Raw genomic sequence first — 22,423 nt, 5'->3', positions numbered from 1 at the left:
CGTCCCGCGGGACGTAGAGGCTGGGGGTGCCCCAAGGAGATTTCCGGGTCTCCCAGTGCTTTTGCAGTCTGGAGGGTAGGCTCTGGCAAGGTGGCAGGGGTTAGCCACAGAAGCAGGCTCCAATTTAGGAGGGCAGTGTACAGGCACTGATTACTAGTAGGGGACAGGCAGGATGCGCGAGGAGAGTGCTCTGAGGCTTGAGCCCGTGGTGGGGGTTTGAGACTGCGACTCCGCACACGCTAGGACCCCAGTTACTAGGGCGCCCTCAGGTACCTGTCTTGGTGCAGGAATCCGTGTGAGTCTCTGTGCCGATGTGATCCGGTCGCTGGTGGGCAGACAGAGTTCTGGTGGGTGCTGCTCGCTGCTTAGGATGCGGTCCTAAGTCCGTTTTTATTCCCGGATTATCTTGCCGTGGAAATATCGGGCAGGCAGCTCCTTGGACAGCTGCCAAAGCAGCCCGCGGCTCAGCGTTCCGGTCCGCGGTCAGATTGTATCTGAGCAGGTCCCGTGTCCGATCTTTGTTCTTCTTGTTCAAGTTCAGGGTTCCGCCGAGGTACAGGATGTGTTTTGGTTCCTGGTATGTATTTGTTTTGTTGATTTAGACACTGCTTTCTCAGTATTTAAACTTTATTTACTTCAGCTACTGAGAGGTGCTGTGTCCCTCAGTCGCCATTTTTCTACTATGACCCATTTAATATGTTGGCTGTGAGCCTATTGTAGATTGCCTTTATGATGTTGAGGTATATTCCTTTTATTGTGATTCTCTGTAGTGCTTTTAGCATAAATGGATGTTGGATTTTGTCAAATGTTTTTCAGCATCTATTGAAATGACTATGTGATTTTTGTCCTTGGTTCTGTTTAATGTGATGAATTACATGGATTGATTTTCATATGTTGAGCCAGTGTTGCATCCCTGGGATGAACCTTACCTGGTCATATTATATGAGTTTCTTGATGTGGTTTTGAATGTGTGTTGCTAGTATTTAGTTTAGCAGTTTTGTATCCAAGTTCATCAATGATATAGGTTTGTAGTTTTTTTTTTCCTTGAGCTGTCTTTATTTGGATTTGGTATTAATGTGATATTGGCTTTATAGAATGTATTTGGGAAAGTCCCATTTCTATTTCACAAAACAGATTGAGGAATATTGGGATTAGCTCTTCTATAAAGGTTTTATAAAATTCACTTGGGAGGGCCGCTCATGGTGGCTCACGCTTGTAATCCCCACGCTTGGGAGGCGGAGACAGGAGGATGGCGCAGGTTCGAAGCCAGCTGTGCTGGCTTACGAGACCCTGTTTCAAAATATAAAAAAATAGGTCTGGGAGTGTAGCCCAGAGGTAGAAGGGCTTCCAGGAACCCCAGTACCACCAAAAAAAAAAAATTCACTTGGGAAACTATCTGGTCCTGGGCTTTTATTTGATAGTAGCCTTTTTATTGCTGTTTTAATCTCTTTGATTGCTATAGGTTGGCTTAAATTTTATATATCTTCTTGACTCACTTTAGGAGGGTTGTAATTATCTAGAAAGTTGTCACTTTCTTCCAGATTTTCCATTTTGTTGGAGTATAGTTTTTCAAAGTAGTTTCTGATAATCCTTGGGATTTCTACACTATCAGTGGAAATATCTCTTTTTTAATCTCTTATCTTCATAATTTGGGTTGAGTCTCTCTTTTCTTGTTTAAGTTGGCTAGTGGTTTATCTATCTTGTTAATTTTTTTGAGAAACCAGCTTTTGGTTTTGTTGATTTTCTGTATTTTTAAATTCTCTACTTCGTTGATTTCTGCTCTGATTTTAATAATTTCCTGTCTTCTACTGGCTTTGGGGTTATACTGTTCCTATTTTTCAAGGGCTTTGAGGTGTGTCATTAGGTTATTTACTTGGTGATTTTCTGTTTTTCTTATGTGGACACTCAGTGCTATGAATTTTCCTCTTAATACTGCCTTCAAAGTGTCCCAGAGGTTTTGATATGTTATATCTCTATTTTCATTTGTTTCTAGAAATTTCTTGATCTCATTCATTATTTTTTTCTATTACCCATTTTTCATTCATCAGTATAGTGTTCATTCTCCACATATTTATGTGGTTTCTCTAGGTTTCTCTCTGTGCAGACACCAAGTGCCACCAGCACCTTTCCTGCTGTAAGCCTGGTTCTCTGAGTCTTTCTCAGTCTATGTAGATGGCCAGTATCAATGGGGCTGGATCTAGTAATTAGTGTAGATTGCCCTCCATGCTTTCCACGATGTGGAGTTTCAGTCTTTCCCTGCCTCCGTAGGTGGCAGATGCCGCTGAGACCAAACTCTATCTAAGAGCCTCTTTTCTGCACAGGTAGGGTTGGGCTGGTCTAATTTCTCCCTGATAACCTTGATTGGGTGGTCTATGGTGATCCCAGAGATCCTACTATTTGGATCTAGTGTTAAACATATGTCTCTCCCCACACTTTCTTCTAATGCAGAGCCTGAGTCTGTCTGAGCCTCTGCTATGTCCAATAGCAGACTCTATTCCCCACCTTCACCAGATTGAACCGCAGAGTCTCAGACCCAGGGAATTTATTGTGACTGGCTGTGCAAGTCCGTGGTAGCACCATTCTGGATGTTCTCCAGTGGGGACAGAGGGTTAACTTACTGATGGGGATTGAGTGGTGTTGCTGAGCACTGTTCTGGACCTCTAGAGGGTATGGTGAGCTTGGCCATCACTGCTGAGAGTTGTAGTCAGTGTTTGCTCAGGAGGAACCCGATGAATTACTATTCAATAATATGCAGCTGCTTACTACAAGTCCTTGGTTGTTTTCTTATTCATCTCTGGAATTTGGTACAGCGAGGAAAGATAGTACTGCCGCTGTGCCAGTGGCTGCAAGGTGGGCAGCTTTCTTTTCTGGTGTTCTTGAGTGCTGCTCTGGATCTCTGGAGGGCTTGGTGATGTCAACTGCCACTGCTGGAAGTTGTAGCCAGTGTTTGCACAGGAGGAACTGATAACTTACGATTTTGGTGATCTGCAAGTGCTTACTTCAGGGCCTTAGTTGTCTTCCTGTTTGTCTCTGGAGTAGGGTGCCATGAGGCAAGATGATGCTTCTGTTGTGCTCACAGATGCGAGGCGGGTGGGCTTCTTTTCTGTTCTCTAATTGGTCTTCTAGACTTTCTTTTCCCGTTACCTTTGTTCTTTTTTAAAGTTATGGTGTTTTCTGGCTTTTGTAAGAATGCTGTTTTTAAGGCAATGGTGATTGAGTGTCAGCAGGACTGATGTGTGCTGCTTCCTTCAGTCGCCATCTTCCCAGAACTCCATTATTTCTTAATGACTGCTATAATTTATTGATCTCATCCACAAATTCTCTTATTTCCTTTTAATGCAAATTTATTTGATCCTGAGGTACTGAACTCTTTTACAGCTATATTACTTTTACTCTCTCCTTACCTTGGACTTTAATTCCTTCTTTTAAAATTTTTATTTTTTTTAATTCTATAAGATACCATGATTGTAGTGAAAATGGTTTTTAAAGATCATCTCTAAAATTTATTATCCTAACAAATAATCACTTTTATCTTTTTTCTTTCCTTCAACTTCTTGTCAATATTATTATGTAAATTTTCTTAGTTATAATATTAGTATAGATCACTTCAATGTTGTTATAGGTAAAAGGGCAAAGGCCCTTCCTTTGATTACTGATTAGGTGGGTTTAATCACTTATTAATCAGTTACTGTTCATTCTAGTGACAAGAATACCAAATCAGATAATTGAAATGATTTTGAATTGGAATGAGACTACCAAGATAGAATCAGAAACCTAGAGATAGTGATCTAGGAAAATCAATACACCAAATAAAAATACAGTACAAGAATGTAGGAAACTGAACTGACATTGCCAAACTAAAATCAAGAACAGAGAATACAAAGTCAGGGTCAGAATCTTTGGAAGTCAGAATTAGGAGATAGAAGGGAAGAAACTTCTTCAGGCTCATCAAGTTAAAGTAAAGGACAAAAAGGTTTGCAGCTTAACCACTTAGTCCCCAACCTTCCTGTTGCATAAAACCTGATGTTGTTTCATAAATATAGAGCCGGGCATGGTGGCATACGCTTGTAATCCCAGCGATTGGGAGGCTAAGAACATAGGATCACGGTTCGCTGACAGCCTCAGCTACTTAGTGAGGCCCTCTGCAACTCAGTGAGACCCAGTTTCAAAATAAAGAATAAAAAATAGGGCAGGAGGTGTAGCTCAGAGGTAAAATGCCCCCTGGGTTCCACCCCAAAATATATATATAGACCCGCTAAGATTTGAACACACCATTGAATATTATAATAAAATATTATATCTCTCTCAATTTCTTACATTAAATGAGTTCATGAAAAGACCTGCTCAGTGAAAATTTGATGTGGCAAATATTTTCCATATATTTACAGCATTAAAATAAATTACTTTTCTTCAAAAAATGGTTGGCCCTAAGATATAGTAAATTCATTCTTAGGAATGCAGTAAAAATTTAAAATCATATATTTAAATGAAATATATTCTTTTGATAATATAAGTACCTGGAGCTGCAGAAATGGCATGCCAAGTATATAGAAAATTGGGTATGTATCTTATCTTAAGGATCTTATCTTCTCAGTAATTCCTTTCTAGGGTAGATTCAGAAGAATATCATTGTTCACTAAGAAATAAAAGCAAATATTCACTGGACCCAGGAATTTTAGTTAATGATGTTCATATGAATATTCCTATGTGGCAACTACTATCTAAACTGGCTGTTGGTTGGCAAGAATTGTCACACAAATTTTTTATCTCTTTTCCTATTTCAGCTTAAGTATCCATATAGTGTACTTTTTGTAGAAAAAACATCCGGACATTTTATTTTAGTGAAAAATTTTAAATAAGTTTATTCTTAGGAATCATAGTTCCAGTATGGAGGAAATTAGGGTGGCGCCATTCTTGAATCTTCAGAATATTTGTTGGTATAGATAGCTTGAGTCTTTTTATCCTGGATCACTTGATTTTTATGGTCCTTTACATGAGAAGAGTAGTTGTGTTTTATTTTTATGTATGTTGATCACTCTTGGAGATGGAGTTCAAATTTTTAACACATTTGGTACATTGAAGTTCATTTTATCAACAACAAAATTGTACTTAACACAATATTTTTCTGGGGTCTGATTGTGGATAAAAAGAAAAGTGAGAAAGACATTCTTCTAATGAATCTATAGCCTGTTATATTAAATTAAGCATATATGTATATTTTTCTTAGTCAAATGACAATAAAATGCAGGCTATGCAAATGCATGTTATAGGAGATAAACTATATAAATTTAAAGAAGGAATTTAAAGATCACTGTGAGCTCTATTGATCACAGACTGCTTTATGTAAGAGGTAGGGACCTAGAAGTCAATAAGATTTGCATTGGTAAAGGAATATGAATTCTGGCAGGAAGATCAGAATGAGCAGAAGGCAGATTTGTGAGCAATAATTTACTACAATAAAAAATTTAGCATTTTTATTGCTGCATTAGAGTCTCATATAACAATGTAGATCATGTTGAAAATGACATACATTCACACTGTACTTGATGTCCCTTCTTGCCTCCCCATTTTCCTCCCTCCCAATACCAAGTGTCCAGGTTAATAATGTTATATCCACATGTATACACATAGTCACAGGTTAGCATTTCCATTAATGAACCTCAGCCTTCTTCCTTCCCTACCCTTCTTCCCTGGCTCCACTGAGGATCTCCTCCATTATCTGGAGTCCCTCTGGTATCCCAAATGCTCCCTAGCTTGAGCATATTAGAGAAAACATATGTCTCTTCTCTTTCTGTGCTTGGCTAATCTCACTTAACATAATGTTCTCCAGGCCTTCCATTTTCTTGCAAATGATATAATTTTATTTTTCTTTGTTGCTGAGTACATTTTCATCGTGTATATTTCCTATAATTTTGTAATTCATTCATCTTTTGATGGATACTTAAGTTGGTTCCATAGTTTGGCTATTGTGAATTGTGCTGCTATGAACATGGGTATGCATATATTACTATAGTTTTCTCATTTCAATTCCTTTGGAAAGATACCCAGAAGTGGTACGGCCAGATCGTATGGTGGATCCATTCCCAGTTTTCTAAAGAATCTTCACACTGATCTCCATAGCGGCTGAACTAGTATGCACTCCCACCAACAGTGTAAAAGAGCTATTTCTCCACAGCCTCGCCAACATGTATTGTTATTAGACTTCTTTATGATTGCCATTCTGATTGGGGTTATATGGAATCTCAGTATAGCTTTTATTTGCATTTCCCTGATTGATAATGATGTTGAATATTTTTTCATGTATCTATTAGCCATTTGTATCTCTTCTTTTGTGAAGTGTCTATTCAGTTCAGTTGAAAATTTAGCATATATTATGCAAAGGACCTCATGAAGAAGACATAGGCACTGCTTTCAGGGAACTTACAATTTTGCTGGAAAAAGGAGGATACATGTAAAGAAACAAGAGAGCATGTGGAAAATTAGGATAATTGACAGATTGTTTTAGGAAATCAGAAGAGATATAGTCATTACGGATGGGAAATATTATAAAGGCTTCTTTGAAGGTGAGACTTGAGTTGGGCTTTGAAGGTGGGTAGGATTTAGATAAATGAAAAGAGGAGTTAGGATTTTTTTATGGAAAGGCTATAACATAAGTAGATATAGAGACAGCATGGCCTGTTCAAAATATGATGGTTAATGGGTCAGGGAGGCTGAAGTGTAAATTTTAAATGATGAGTATAATAAAAACAAAAGAGTTCATTGGAGTCATTTGTGAAAATCCTTGAATATTAGGTTTAATAACTTTATCATGTAGGCAAATGGGGACCCACTGAAGGTTTTTAAATAGGGTAGTGGCATTCTAATGGCAATAATATGCAAGAAATAGAAAGGGACAGTTAAAAAATGATTTGTTGCAAGTAGCTCAAATATGAAGTTATCAGAGCCTGGACTAGGCTGATAACAGTAGAAATTCATTCTTTCACATCTGAGTTTCTAGAAAGTATTGGTAATTTTGTTGTTGCACATTAAGGACACAGAAATTAAATAATGTACAATCCTTGGTCTGAAAGAGATTACTGCCTAATGGGAAAGACTGGCTTATACTTATTAAACAAATACACAGTGTTTTGCTATCACCAAAGAAGGCCAATTAGTGGATGATTTATGAAGACAAAACTATTCCACTTCTTGACTACATATTTGGCATTAAAATTGTTATTGTTTAGTGTATTTTTTGCCAAACATCTTAGTGAGTTATTTGCCAGCCTCACACAATCTTCAGGACTTCTCTCTAAAAAAATATTTTCACAATGAAACCATCACTTTACAAATAAGCTCTTGCCTTTAACTATAATGATAAGGAAGGATCCCTGCTCTCAGAATTTTCAGAGTAGGAAACTAAAGGGAACTATGGAAATAAAGACATTACGAAGGAAGAATCAAGAGGATCTGTAACTGGTTATGTTGGGGGAGCAGGGAGGCAGAAGAAGGTAGATAGATAGTAATGGACATAAAATGACACAGTATATCGAAGAGCTGGAAGTGAATACAGAATGATATAATATAGAATGCATGCACATGAAATATTTAAGCAGTAAAGAACTATGAGGATTGAGAAAAATAATGCTTTTTAATGTTGGACTTAGTAACTTTCATCATCATTATGATAGCTCTTGGTTATTAAGTGCTTATATTATCCCAGGTACTATTCTAACATTTGGTGGTTTGAATCACCAAAGTATTATTTCACAGTTCTGTGGACTGATTGGGATAAATTTGAGTGGTTGTTGCTTAGGGTCTCATATGGTTGCAGTTAGTGGTTAGTGCTAGAGTCATCTAAACTTTCGATCCTAAAAATATATTGACTACTTGGCTGTACCGAACAGTATGTATATTTTCTTCATTTGCATGCTTGTTGCCTAGGCTGGCAATTGCTGGAACAGCTGGAGGCTACCCAGGCATCTTTCTCTTCTTCTGGCTCGCTTAGAATTCCTCACAGTGTGGTATCCTCAGGGCAGCTGGACTTCTTACATGATGGCTAGCTTCACCCAGAGTTCCAAGAGTTCAGGCTGAAGCTGCAAGTTTTCTTATCTTAGCATTAGAAGCCATGCGCTGTCAAAAGCAAGTCACAGAGCCAGTCCAGAAAGGACTGCACAAAGGCATGATTATGAGAAGCATAATTCTTTGGGATGACAGCTTTAGAAACTAGCTATTACCGTGGGCTAGAGACACTACCCCAACCCTCATTTTCCCCTCTTTAATTTTTTATTTAAATAATTTATTTTAAGCCAGGCGTGGTGGCGCAAACTTGTAATCCTAGCATTGGGAGTCTGAGACAGGAGGATTGCGGTTCGCACGCACGCAGACAGCCTCAGCTACTGAGGCCCTCTTCAACTTGGTGAGACCCTGTTTCAAAATAAAGAATAAAAAAAATAGGACTGGGGTTGTAGCTTGGAGGTAGAATGCCCCTGGGTTCCATCTCTGGTACTGCAAATTTTTTTTAAAATTTGGTGCATTATAGTCTTACATCATAATGTAAATCATGTTGAAAATGACACATATGCACATGCTCTTGGTGCCCCCCACCCCATTTTGATGTGGAAAGTAGGATGTGTGTTACTTTGCTAGATGAGGATTTTTCACTCCTGTGCTGATTAGTTTTTCTCTTCCTTTTCCCATTCCCCATGTCTGCAGTCTCCTGGCTTCTTATACTCAAGCTGGAAGATACCCATAAATGACCGTTATATCATTAAGAATGTTCTTTGGCATCAGAACCTGGGATCAAACATCGGTGGCCTCTAATCCTTGTGTGCCCAACAGATCATCATTAATTGTTCTGATTCCCTATTGATTTCTGACTTTGTGGGGGGTGCCTAGCTATTTTAGAGAAGAGGATATTTATTTAGTAGGGCAATCTTTTGTTTATGTTAGGTTTTATTATTCTCATCTCTGATTTTCCACCAATATGATTGATGGAATATGACTTTTAATTACAGTAATACTTCACAGTTTCTGGATACTTACAGTGTATTTTCTACTGTGATTTACTTGAACATTTATTATTATTTTGAGATAAATAAGTCAGCTCAATCTGCTGTTTTAAATTAAAGGCTCATCCAGCATAGAATAATTCTTAATAATGTGGACTCTAGAGTCAGATTACACATGTTCCAGTTCTGGTTTTTCCGTTTTGCAAGTGCTTAATATCATGCAAACAGTTTATGCTTCAGTTTATTATTATCCATTGATAGTATTTAACTCTTGGGATTGTCTGGTCACTAAATAAGTGAATTCATTTAAAATTCCTGCCACAGAAGCACTTAATAGACTTTAAATATTATTACTTCCAAAAAGTATTGGAACTAATATTGCAGGTTGAGCTGTATGTTTACAGAATAGAATCTATTCAACTATTTTACATAAGATTAGTAGTCTGTCCTGGACGTGATCAAGATGCTGCATTTAGCTTCTTTAGCAGTTTCATCAGTATCACTTTTGAGCTATGGTTAAGAGTAAATTGCAGTACAATTTTACTAACACTGAGCCCATTTATAGTCATCGAAAGGATGATTGCTCAAATGTTACTTAACACGAGTAGTGAGTATATGTCAGCAAGAGGCTGTGTGTGATATATTGGAATGAGTCCCTTGCTACTAACTAAATGATCATGGGATATCAAATAGGTCATTTGATTTTGGGGTTCAGATAAGCAGAAAAATGTCCAATACCTAGACTTTGGACTTAGGAGGCCCAACACATAATTTCCAGTTGAGCCTTTAATGAAGGGTTTTGGACCTACAGAATTAGGAAATAATTAATGCATGTTGTTTGAAGCCACTATGTATGTAGTAATTTTTTTTTTGTGTGTGTGTGTGTGTACAAGGGATGGAACCCAGAGGCTTGTACCTCCAAGTTACATCCCCTTCCCTATTTTTTAGTCTTTTTATTTTTGAAACAGGGTCTCACTGTGTTGCGAAGGGCTTTGCTATGTAGCTGAGGCTGTCCGCAAACCACGATCCTTTGGTCTCTGCCTCCTGAATACTGAGATTACAAGTGTGCACCCCCCAGTGTGTGGTAATTTTTTATAGCAGCAGATGAAAAATACTACAAGGTCTCAGCTGGTTTTAAGGTTTTAGGAACTCCATATGGAAAATCAAACACCAATATATTAGAGTGGTTTTGTAACTATAAATCAGAAAATTGCAACCAGAACCAGGTTCTTTAGCTGTAGCCTAAAATTAGAATTTAATGAAAAGATGAATTTAAATGTGTAGAGAATTTATACCCTGAAATGAGAAAATGAGCATTCTTATCAAACCATCTTGGTGGTATCTATATGTCTATCACCATTATAATGATTTACAGTTCTTATTCCCTTAAGGAATCAAATATATACCCTATATTTCTAATACATAGTGAGTTCCTGCAATTTGTTATATTTGGCAAACATACGTTTTGTTTTCTATTAAATTAACTTGGAGCTGAGATGTAACATTGCTAAAAAGCAACATTCACAGACAAGGTGGCACTGATCACAAAATGACTGTTCTAGCTCTTTCTCCCGACACACCATAGCAACCATGCCAAGAAATGTCCAACATTATTTTATTATAGTTTCATTAGCCAGGTGCAGTGGCACATAAGTGTAATCTTAACTATTCATGAGGCTGAGGCAGGAGGCTAATAATTTCAAGGCCAGCGTGGGCAACTTATTGAGACTGTTTCAAAATTAAATTAGAGAACAGGACACGGTGGCACAAACTTGTAATCCTAGTACTTGGAAATCTGAAACAGAAGGATAGCATGCTGTGGCCAGTTTCAGTAACTTAGTGAGACACTCAGCAACTCAGCAAGATGCTGTTTCAAAGTAAAAAAATAATAGGGTTTGGGGTTTAGCTCAGAGGTAGAACGCCCCTGGATTCAATTTCCAGTACCAAAGGGGGGGATATAGCTCAGTGGTTGAGTGACCCTCAGTTCATTTCCCAGTACCAGCCCCCCCAAAAAACCCTCAGCCTTAATAAAGTATAATTGGAATACAATCCAATTAATATATTTGGATTAGACATACAATTCAACAATTTTTGACTACACACACACACACACACACACACACACACACACACACACACACTTGCACCACAAACATACCGACTTATGGACCTGTTATCACAAACAGGAAAATGAACATACTTATCATACCCAAAAGTTCCTGTGGTCTTTTCTAATCCCTCCATATCTCTTCATCAGGTGTCTATAAGTCATTTAATGTCACTCTACATCTGTTTGTATTTTTTAGAATTTTATGTAAATAAGAAGCATTATATATTTTAGTCTGGATTTTGCTCCCCCAGTACTAGAGATCAAATCCAGAGCCTCAACCATGCTAGGCAAGTGCTCTAGCATACAGCTACATGCCCAGCCCCCTTTAAAAATTATTTTGAGTTGTCAAGCTACCCAGCACGGCCTTGAACTTGTGAATCTTTTGCCTCAAACCTCTCAAGTAGTTGGAATTACAGGTATGTACCACCATTCCTGGCATAGTCTGGCTTTTGAATTTTTTTTTTTTTTTTGCGGGTCTGGAGATAGAACCCAGGGGCATTCGACCTCTGAGGTACATCCCCTGCCCTATTTTTTTATTCTTTATTTTGAAACTGGGTCTCACTGAGTTGCAGAGGGCCTCACTAAATATTAGCTGAGGCTGTCTGCGTGTGAACCGCGATCCTCCTGTCTCAGCCTCCCGAATGTTGGGATTACAAGCGTGCGCCACCACGTCCGGCTTAGTCTGGCTTTTCTTAACTCCACATATTTCCCCGAGGTCCATCCATTTTGTTACATGTATCTGTAGTTCATATTTTTTATTGCTCAGAAATATTCTGTAGTACTAATATGCCACAATTTTTATGTATTAATCTCTTGATAGACACTTATATTATTTCCATTTGAGGGTTATTACGAATAAAGCCACCATAAACACTCATAGGCATATGTTTGTATGGACATATTCTTTCATTTCTCTTGATAAGCTTTTAAGTTTTAAAAAATGAAATGGCGAGTTTGGATCGTAGGTATACATTTAACTTTTCAATAAATTGTCAAACTATTTTCCAAGGTAGTTATAGCACTTTATTTCACATTCCCATCAGGAGTGTATGAGAGTTCCAGTTCCTCCCCATCCTGGCCCACATGAGTATATCAGCAGTTTTAACTGTAATAAAAGGAATGATATATCAGTGTGACTTTACTTTGCATTTTCATAATGACTAATAATGTTAAACATTTTTTCACTAGCTTGTCATTCATGTATCTCTTTTTGTTCAATGTTCAGATATCTTGGTTGTTTTTATACCTTGGCTATTGTGAAGAATGTAGCAGTGAATGTGGGAGTATATATATTTTAGATGATTTTATTTTCTTTGGATATTAACCCAGAAGTAGTATTTTCCAGTCATTTGGTAGTTCTACTTTAAATTTTTTAGGAGCATCCCTATTGTCTTCCCTAGTGGCTTTACCTTTTCACCAAGAATATTACCCTTTCCTCATATTCTCACCAACACTTGTTATATTTCGACTTTTTAATCAAAGCCTTAACAGGTGTGAGATAAGATTTCATTGTGCTTTTGATTTTCAATTATCTGATTGGTGGTTTGGGCACATTTTCTTTGCAAGTTGTTTTTAATTTTTTTTATTTTTATGTGAATCATATTGAAAACGGCATACATTCAGACTGTGCTTGGTACATTTGGGCACATTTTCATATACCTGTCATCCATTTCTATGTCTTCATTGAAAAAAAATTCTGATTTAAGCCTTTTTCCCATTTTTAATTAGGTTATATTTTCTTACTACCGAGTTGTATAGATTTTAAATAGTAGTATTTTCTTGGATTTATGGTTTGTAAATGTTTCTCCCATTTTTGGATTGCCTTCTAAGTTTGTGGATTGTTTCCATTGCTCTGCAGAAATGTTTTAGTTTCCTGTAGTTCTATGTGTGCATTTTTTTCTATGTTGCCTGTGCTTTCAGTGTCCTATCCAAAAACATCATTGCCAAGACCAATGGATAAAGGAGCTTGTTACCAATTTTATTCTTCTGGGAGTTTTATGGTTTCAGGGATTATGCTTATGTTTTTAAATACATGTTGGGTTGATTTTTGTGCATGCTTAGGTAAAAGCCCAAATTGATTGGTTTACTTGTAGATGTTCAGTTTTCCAAACACCATTTATTTAAAATTTTCTTTTAAAATTTTCTTTAAAATAAATTTTAAAATTTATTTAAATTTTCTTTTTCTGGTATGTATTCTGGGTACCCTTGTCAAATATTACTTGATCAATTGCTTTTATAACCAGATACAATTATTTTATCTCTTACATTTTGTACATGATATAAGTTAAAAGTCACATGTGAAAATCCAGTGTTTATCAGTACCAGTTGTTGAAGAGATGGTCCTTTCACCATTGAATCATCCTGACACCTTTGTAAAAAGCTGTTACAGTTCAGGGAAAATGTCCCCGGGGACCCCTGTTAGGGTTCTGGACATAATTTCCCTCAAACCACAAAAAGATAAAAAGCGAGGGTTCTTGTCCTGAGCTAAGGATAAGTATTCAATAGCCTGGACTCTTGCTGAAGATTTAAAGGAGTTTATTAAACAGATAGAAATACAGAAGACGGTTACAGCCTTATGTTACCAGGTAACATGAGGGGGTGGTTTGAGCGAATTCACCAAGGATACATGTGGACCAGACTTTTTTTATACACGTCTCCATCTTGTTCACATAATTCTGATGTGGTAAATGTACCTTTAAGGTTCCTCCCCCAACCAAGGTGTCTCCTTTCAGGAAGGTGACCCCTTCCTCCCATCCTAGCTAGATTATCCAATTATTATGTGAACCTGTCTTTAGAATGAGGATGAGGAAGTCCTAGTTCCCCTCTCCTATGGACTTGCTAATTACCTTTAGCTAGGTTAATTTACATTGGAATAGTTGCCTGCTTTTTAGACAGAAACCAAGTCCTTTCATCAATTTTTTTAAAGAAGCCTGTTCCTTTATTTATTTATTTTTTAATTAATTAATTTTTGGGGGGTGGTACTGGGGGTGGAACCCAGAGGCTTTCTATCTCCAGGCTATACTCCCAGACCTTTTTTTATATTTTATTTGGAAACAGGGTCTTACTAAGTTGCTGAGAGCCTAAGTAGCTGAGGCTGGCTTCGAACCTGTGCGATCCTCCTGTCTCAGCCTCCCAAGTGCAGGGACTACAAGCATGCACCACCACGCCCGGCCAATTTTTGAAATATAATAATCAGAGCTTTCTCAAATCTTCCTAGGCCATTCCCAATACTGCTACAAAAGCCATTTGGCCTCATATTAAGGTTTATTCTGAGTCTATTTCATTTTATTGGTCTGTCAGTTTTTACACCAGTTCTACACATTTTTAAAATTTTTATTTGTAATACATTTCAAAATCAGAAAACATGAGTCTTCCAACTTTGTTCTTCATTTAAAAATTGTTTTGGTGCCGGGCGTGGTGGCGCACGCTTGTAATCCCTGCACTTGGGAGGCTGAGACAGGAGAATTGCACAGGTTTGAAGCCAGCCTTAGCTACTTAGTGAGGCTCTCAGCAACTTAGTGAGACCCTGTTTCCAAATAAAATATAAAAAAAGGTCTGGGAGTATAGCCTGGAGGTAGAAAGCCTCTGGGTTCCATCCCCAGTATTACCAAAAAAAATTGTTTTGGTTATTCAGGGCCCCTTGAGATCTCATATGTATATTTTAATTTCCTAAAAATGCCATTAGTATTTTAACAGGGATTTCATGAAATCTGTAGATTTACTTGGGATTGTTGACAATTTTACAATATTAACTCTTCCAATCTGTGAACTGTTTACATTTTTAAATCATCAGACCATACTGGTGTGTTTTTGTGTAATCAAAACATAAAAAGATTCGGGAGGTGGAGAGTGGAGGATCCTGGTTCTCAAATAGCCTCAGCTACTTAGTGAGGCCCTTTACAACTCAGTGAGACCCTGTTTTAAAAATAAAAGACTGAAAAATAGGGACTGAGGGGTGTAGCTTGGAGGCAGAATGCCTCTGGGTTCTATGTCCAGTACTTAAAAAAAACCATAAAAGAGTTTTTGGCAGATGGAACTAGTAATTCCTCATATTTGTTCATGTGACTTGACTAACGCTCAGCTAGCAATTTATAAACATTAGCATCAGTTCTCAGGAAAAGGCATAAATTAGAGACTAGGAAATAAATTATTGACTTTTATGTAAAGAAAATGTTTATGGCTTAATTAAACTAAAATTAAATAAAATTAAATGCTTTGTTATTGACAAATAGGCATTTAATAACATTACTTAAGTTCAGATATACTTTCACCTGGCTTGTTTTGCTAACACTAAAATAATTTTTGTTCCATTGATCAAAAGGTGGTTCTTCTATTCACACTGCTTAAAATTTGCACAGAGAATCTATTGGGTTTTGTTTCATGAATATTATCTGTGAACATTTTAAGTCATCACAAATATTGGTAAAGCTCTTTTGCTTGATATTGACATGCTTTTACAAAGAAAGGGAGAAGTGCTTGTGGAGGAGAAGATTGAAAAAATCATTATGGGTCAGTAGGATTTCTCTAAGTGTTTTAGAAGGTGTTAATCTAAGCTGGGTGTGGTAGTATATTCTTGTAATTTCAGTACCTGGGAGACTGAGACCAGAGAATCATAGGTTTGTGGTCAGCCTCAGCAACTTAGTGAAGCCCTTCACATTTTAATGAGATCCTGTTTCAAAATAAAAAAATAAAACAAGCCTGGGGGTATAGTTCTGAGGTAGAATGCCCCTGGGATCAACCTGTAGTACCACAAAAAAAGAGAATGTGTTAATCTGTATATAATTTTAATCATGTCAGAGCAATACTAAAATCCTCAGGTCAACAAATTCCCCCATTTCTTTTCTTTCCCCTCCCTATTATCTTTAACAGAGGTCTTTTTCTAGACCTTGCCTGTTTACATATCACAAATTTTTGAGCTAAGAGGAAATAAACCCAAATAATAAAACATTATTTAAAATAGATAAACATCTGAGCTTGAAGCTGAGATGTGGTGGGAAATTGTGAGGTTGCAAGCCTATTCTCATGGTTTCAGCTTGATCTCAAATTAGCTGTGTGTGGTTTTGGCAAGTTGGTACTCTGGACTTTGATTTTTTTGTTTTTGTTTTTGTTCTCCCTCCCCCAACTATAGGATTGTGAATGAAATTTTTGGATTTTAGACTTTTTATCAGCAAATCAGCAGCCTTTAGTGATGCGATCTTATTTAAACCTCACTCTTTATAAAAGATTACAATTTCTCTGGTTACAGAAATGTAAAGCTAAAGCTGCTCAGTAGAGGTTCTACTCTGCAGAACCTCTACAATCTAAGGAACACAGATGATATTATTTCTTTTTTAGAAAATTACCTCTATAACCTCATGCTTCCAACTTGTAATGATGGTCACTAAAGATTAACACTTGGGTTTATTCTACTCGTGGTATTTTAGGTGATGTAGTGCTTTCATCCTTGTACGTTACATATAGCTTGAATTTTTATAAGTATGAATCATGATTTTTTTGTGTGTGGTGCTAGAGATGGAACCCAGGGGCATTCTACCTCCAACCTACACCCCCAGCCCTATTTTACATTCTTATTTCGAAACCAGGTCTCACTGAGTTGCAGAAGGCCTCATTAAGTAGCTGAGGCTGTCCACCGTGATCCTCCTGTCTCAGCCTCCCAAATGCTGGGATTAAAGGCTGCGCCACCACACCCGGCTTTGAATCATGATTTTATAAAAATGAAGTCAGACCTGGAGAACATTATGTTAAGTGAGATCATCCAAGCACAGAAAGAGAAGGAACATATGTTTTCTCTAATACGCCCAAACTAGGGAGTATTTGGAATACCAGAAGAACTACATATAATGGAGGGGAAACCTCAGCAAAGCTAGAATGGAAGGGTAGGAGAACAAAAGGCTGAGGTTGATTAATGGAGGAGCTACATTCTAATATGTGTAAAAATATGAATGTAGCATGGTTAACCTGTGCACTCTTGTTGGGAGGGGGAAGGAGAAGAGGGGGGAAGAGAGGGCGCCAAGCACAGTCTGAATGTATGCCATTTTCAATATAATCCACATTAAAAATAAATTAAAAAACAAAAAAATCATCAATATTTTAAAGGAAATCATCTGACTAGATGATGTCTAAGAGGCTCTTGAACTCTAGATTCTATGAACCATATTTTACTGATGACACCCTTTCTCCATATCTTCACTAAGAATTTAAATATTTTTAAATCTAGTTTTGATAAGCTTAATTATCTGGTTTTCCAAACCATAGCTTTTTACTGTAACATATAAAATAGAAAAAAAGTTACACATAGAAATATACAGGTAACTTGAAATAAGAGAGGAAAAACTCCACAATTTTTTAAAAGCACAGATTCAGGGTTTGTTTTTTTTTTTCAGTGCTATGGATCAAACCCAGGGCTCCAAGAATGATAGGCAAAAGTGCTTGACCGCAGAATTACATTCAAAGCTCCAAATATTTTTAGAAATATGGAAATATGCACTATATAATAACTCTAAAAGATATTATTATGATACATATACACATATATAATTTTTAAAGAGGCAAGGTATTGTTTTATTGTCCAGGCTTACTTTGAACCTCTGGGTTCAAATGATATTCCTGCCTTTGCCTCCTAAGTAGCTAGGGGTTCAAAGTCAACCTGGGCAACAAAACAAGACCCTGCCTCTTAAAAATTATATATGTGTGTATGTATCATAATAATGCCTTTTAGAGGTAACTATCTTAATGTGATAGTTTTTATCATTGACATTGAATGGTTGAGAAAAGGTTTAATTGTGCTTATAAAAGTAGAAAGTATATTTAATTTGTTGAAGATATAAGAAATTTTACTAAAATATTTAGACTTTTAAAATGAAAATGTTTTTATTAAAAGAAAGTAAACTGCTCACTAAGTAGAAAACTTGATTTTACAAATAACTCATTTTCCTAAAATTCTATTTAAAAAAGATTGTGTTGTGATATATAAATATATATATATATATATTATCAAAGAATTATAATATTTTAAGTAGACACATTAACAGATATTTTACTCTCATGTGAGCATTTTTAATTAAGTCATAGAACAAACTACATTTGTTGATTCTCCTAGAGGTTAGAGATTCTCAGGGCTCTAATTGAAACTTTTGTGGAAAATGATGTTTTGTGCCAAAGGGATGGAAGAGAAAGAGTATAGAATTCTATTATAGTTTAAACCTTGCCTTAATGTGGTAATGTTTTGAACCCTGTAAATGTCTAGACCAGAAATAATCAGACATAAGTTACGATTTAAACTAATAAAGTTTCTCTCTAAGTATGGTCTTAAAGTATTTTACAAAGGCTTTAAGGTATAATTGGCCTTTCTTGTGAACTTGATCTAATCTATTTAGTATGTAATAGTACACACACTTCTTATTAATGATTTCTGGCATTGCTGTCTGCTCATTCACAATAACCTTATTAAGGCACAAAATGATGATCTAATTTGGAGCATGGAAAATAAGTTAAAAGAGACTAGGCTAGAAATTTATCACAAACTGATGGGAGAATTACTTTGGTTCTAGCAAACAATGATTGTATTACCTAATCAGTTTGGGTGGTAAACCTAAAATTGATGATGAAATCCTGAGTGTGACTGTTTTTATAGCTATTAAAGATTATAGGCTATGACTGTACTCAGCACTCTTTATTTAATGTAATATAGCTGGATTCTCATTTTCAGTGCTTAGGGGTTATTTGTTTTTGTATTTTTTGAGGTCACCAAACAGGAAGTCAACTGACAACAGAATTTGTAAGCTAGTTGCACAACATTGTGTGTAAAACGGCTGCCAGAAGTTTTGAGGTTTAGGAATATTCTATTTTCATTCTTAAAATTCTTGCTTCACAGCAGCAAATAAAGCAACGTGTTCATTATGAAAATCATACAGCATCAAGTGCCTTCATAATCTCTCTCTTCATAGATACCATCTATTTATTAAGTAGTCATAGAATGTTGATGGGCATTGAAAAATGTTCCTTCTAGAATAGTAAGACACTGCATAGGAGGAACTCTAGACGAAGAAGGAGAAACCACAGGTGAGCAAATAAAGAGGCCTAACTGGCAGTAATTGGAGGGGGGGAAGAGCGAAATTCCCTAATGTACATGATGTACATTCACAAACATCTCAAAGTCAATCTGTAAGCCAAACATGAGGAGGGAGGGAGGAGGGAATAAGGTAGGAATTGGGGAAGGGCTAAATGAGTAATGTGTGCGTTTATACCTCTACCATCTTGTACTCCAGTAAGATGTATGACTAAAATGCACCAATAAAAATTTAAAAAATAAAAAGGAAAATGTAGAATAATATATAAATAGTGATTTATCAACTACAACAAATGCCTCATGCTAATGTACGCTATTAAGAGGGAGAATTATGTGAGAACTCTTTGTACTACCTTTGCAATTTTTATAAACCTAAAACTATTTTACAATTTTTAAAGTTAAAACAAAATAAAAACAAAATTTTATCAAAAAAAGAATATTAAGACATGATTCCTCCTCATGGGAACTTGCAGTATAGGGAAATAGCATCACTAATATTTTAATATGTAGGAGGACAAGAAAGTCAAGAGGGGGTTTATTTCCTTTAAAATGTCATGGTGCTCTACTGGCAGAAGAACAGGGGGAAGGTGATAAAAAGACACAGACTTCTGAGAAGGTATTGTAGGGTGATAGATACTTTTTTGTGTGGTATTGGGGATGGAACCTAGGGACATTCTACCTCCGAGATACACCTCTAGCCCTATTTTTAGTGTTTTATTTTTGAAACAGAGTCTCACTGAGTTGTGAAGAGCCTCACTAAGTAGCTGAGGCTGTCCATGAACCGTGATCCTCTGGTCTCCACCTACCGAATGCTGGGATTACAAGCCTGCGCTAACACACCTGGCTGAGTGATACATACTTAATGGATAGCTTTGACTATCTATGTGTATGAGAATATTCATTTTAAGGCATACCTGGAGGTAAATATTTACTTTCAGAATAGGATGCATCATAAAGAGAGAGGGATTAGACATAGGAATTCCATGGAGTGAGAGAGAAAGAAATCCAGCAAATACAACAAAGATACAAACTTAAGAAACTCAAAAACATTAAAAGAATAGCAAGGAAACAATAAGCTCCCACAACCCTACAACAACAGAACTCATGAACTCAGAATTTCAGAGAGGGCCAGAAGTAGAATTCAAAACTTTAATACTAGATATGATTCAAAAGTTTAGAAACAAGATTAGAGAAAGCGTAAATGATATAAAATGCCATGTTGACAAAGAAACAAATATCCTGAACAGGAATCAAAAAGAAGCTCTGAAGAAATTGAAGGATGCAATAAATGAAATGAAAACCTCAATACAAACAATCAATGGTAGACTAGATCACATAGAAAACAAAATTACAAGCCGGCTGTGGTGTCGCACGCTTGTTATCACCACGCTTGGGAGGCAGAGACAGAAGGATCGCACAGGTTCGAAGCCAGCCATGTGCACTGGCTTAGGAGACCCTGTTTCCAAATGAAAATGTAAAAATATGTCTGGGAGTGTAGCCCGGAGGTAGAAGGGCTTCCAGAAACCCCAGTACCACCAAAAAAAAAAAAAAAAAAAAAAAAAAAACAAAGTTTCACCCCTAAAAGGTAACTACTGTAAAAATGAATACATAGTCTGTAATTTATCAAATGAACAACTAAGTAGAGAAGAATAAACGCTATCTCAAACAGAAAATACAACCCAAACTGATAGGAATTAAAATTCTATCTCAATAATTATACTGAATAGCAATGGTCTCAATTTACCAATTAAAAGATATAAACTAGCAAAGAGCATAATCTTTCTAAATGCTGTTCTGAAGGAAACACATTTTACAGGTAAAGATATTCACAGACTAAAGGTGAGGGGCTAGAATAAATTAATTCATGCAAATGGAACTAAAAGAAAAGCAGGGAGAGCAACTCTCATATCAGACAAAACAGACTTCAAGCCTAAACTCATCAGATGAGACAAGCCAGGTCAGTTTTTACTGATGAAATGAACGATTTAACAAAAGGATATAACAGCGGAAAGATGGCAACTGAGAAAAGTGGGGCTTAAGAGCCCCGCTAACAACCAATCTCCATTACCACAAAATCAGTGCCTTTCATAGCCAGAAAACACCATCACCAGAGAAACAAAAAAATCACCAGGCTCCAGAGAGAAAGCAGACTGAGAACAGAGCTCAGAGCCACAGAGGAGATACACCGGCCTCACACCCGAGGACGCGGCAGCAGCGCTTTACTGCCGGCGGCAGTGGTGAATTCACCGGATGGCTACAGCGAGCCGAGGTGAGCCACTGCGGAACAGCCAGGCGGGATTTCTCGGCGCAGGAAGCATCTAAAGCTCCCAGTGGCTGAGCTCAGCACACGCTGCAGGGATTCAGAGTGGAAATCAAAACCAAGAAGAAATACACCAGCCTCACGGCCGAGGGCATAGCAACGGCGCAATATTGCCACCAGCGGCAGCAGCAGCGAATTCACTGAGTCCAGTACAGCTACATCTGCGAACTCAAGAACAGTGAGTCAAATTGCGGGCCACAGAGGAGAAATCCCAGTACTGTACTCCCTGGGACTTGACCCAGTGGGGGAGGGGCGGTGGCAGAGATATCACACCATAGGAGAACGTCCAACTTGGCACCCCCCCATAGTCTAAAGCAGCCTCTATCGACTCTCTGGGTTGGAGACTCTGTGATACAACCCAGTAAAGGAGTAGTGGGGTCTGAGATACTACTGACTCGAGATCCAGAACACCTTAAGTGAAGTCATAGTGATCCAAGGGAAGAACCCAGAGAAGGCACAAACTTCCAAAATCATGGGAAAGAGGAATAATACTGGAGCAATGAATGCCCACAACCCCACAACATCAGAACCCGATAAAACAGAAAATCAGCGATTTCTAGAAGATCAAATCAGGAAAATAACTGTAGAGATAATAGAGGTGCTTCAAAAAGAACTCAGAGAGAGCCAAAAAGAGATAAAGGATGCAATTAATGAAGTAAAGGCCTCAATTCAAAGCACAAACAACCGATTAGACCACATGGAGAACAGATTCTTGCTCTTAGAAGATGATCATTCCAAAAATGAGTGCATAGTTTCTAATCTAGGAAAAAATATCCGACAGCAGGAATCTGACATTGAAGAAATATGGGCCCATTTTAAGAGAGCTAACCTAAGAATAATTGGAATAAAGGAGGGAAAAGAAAGTGATACCAAAGGGATCAACAATCTCTTCAAGGAAGGAAGAGCAGAAAATTTTCCAAACATAGAGCAAGAGG

General features: G+C 37.2%; 1 protein-coding gene across 1 annotated transcript in view; it reads left to right on the top strand.

Moving 5' to 3' along the window:
• Window positions 1-22,423, top strand: part of TEX11 (testis expressed 11) — a gene marked incomplete at both ends in the record, with an annotated part of 284,756 nt that overhangs the window by 126,048 nt on the left and 136,285 nt on the right. Inside the window, 4 exon segments of the mRNA XM_080718988.1 lie at window positions 15,459-15,511; window positions 15,514-15,609; window positions 18,843-18,883; window positions 18,887-18,928. Coding sequence (XP_080575114.1) covers window positions 15,459-15,511; window positions 15,514-15,609; window positions 18,843-18,883; window positions 18,887-18,928 — 232 coding nt within the window.

The sequence above is a fragment of the Muscardinus avellanarius genome, assembly GCF_963383645.1.
Source record: "Muscardinus avellanarius genome assembly, chromosome: X".
Taxonomy (NCBI): domain Eukaryota; kingdom Metazoa; phylum Chordata; class Mammalia; order Rodentia; family Gliridae; genus Muscardinus; species Muscardinus avellanarius.
This window is presented reverse-complemented; position numbering and strand designations above follow the sequence as displayed.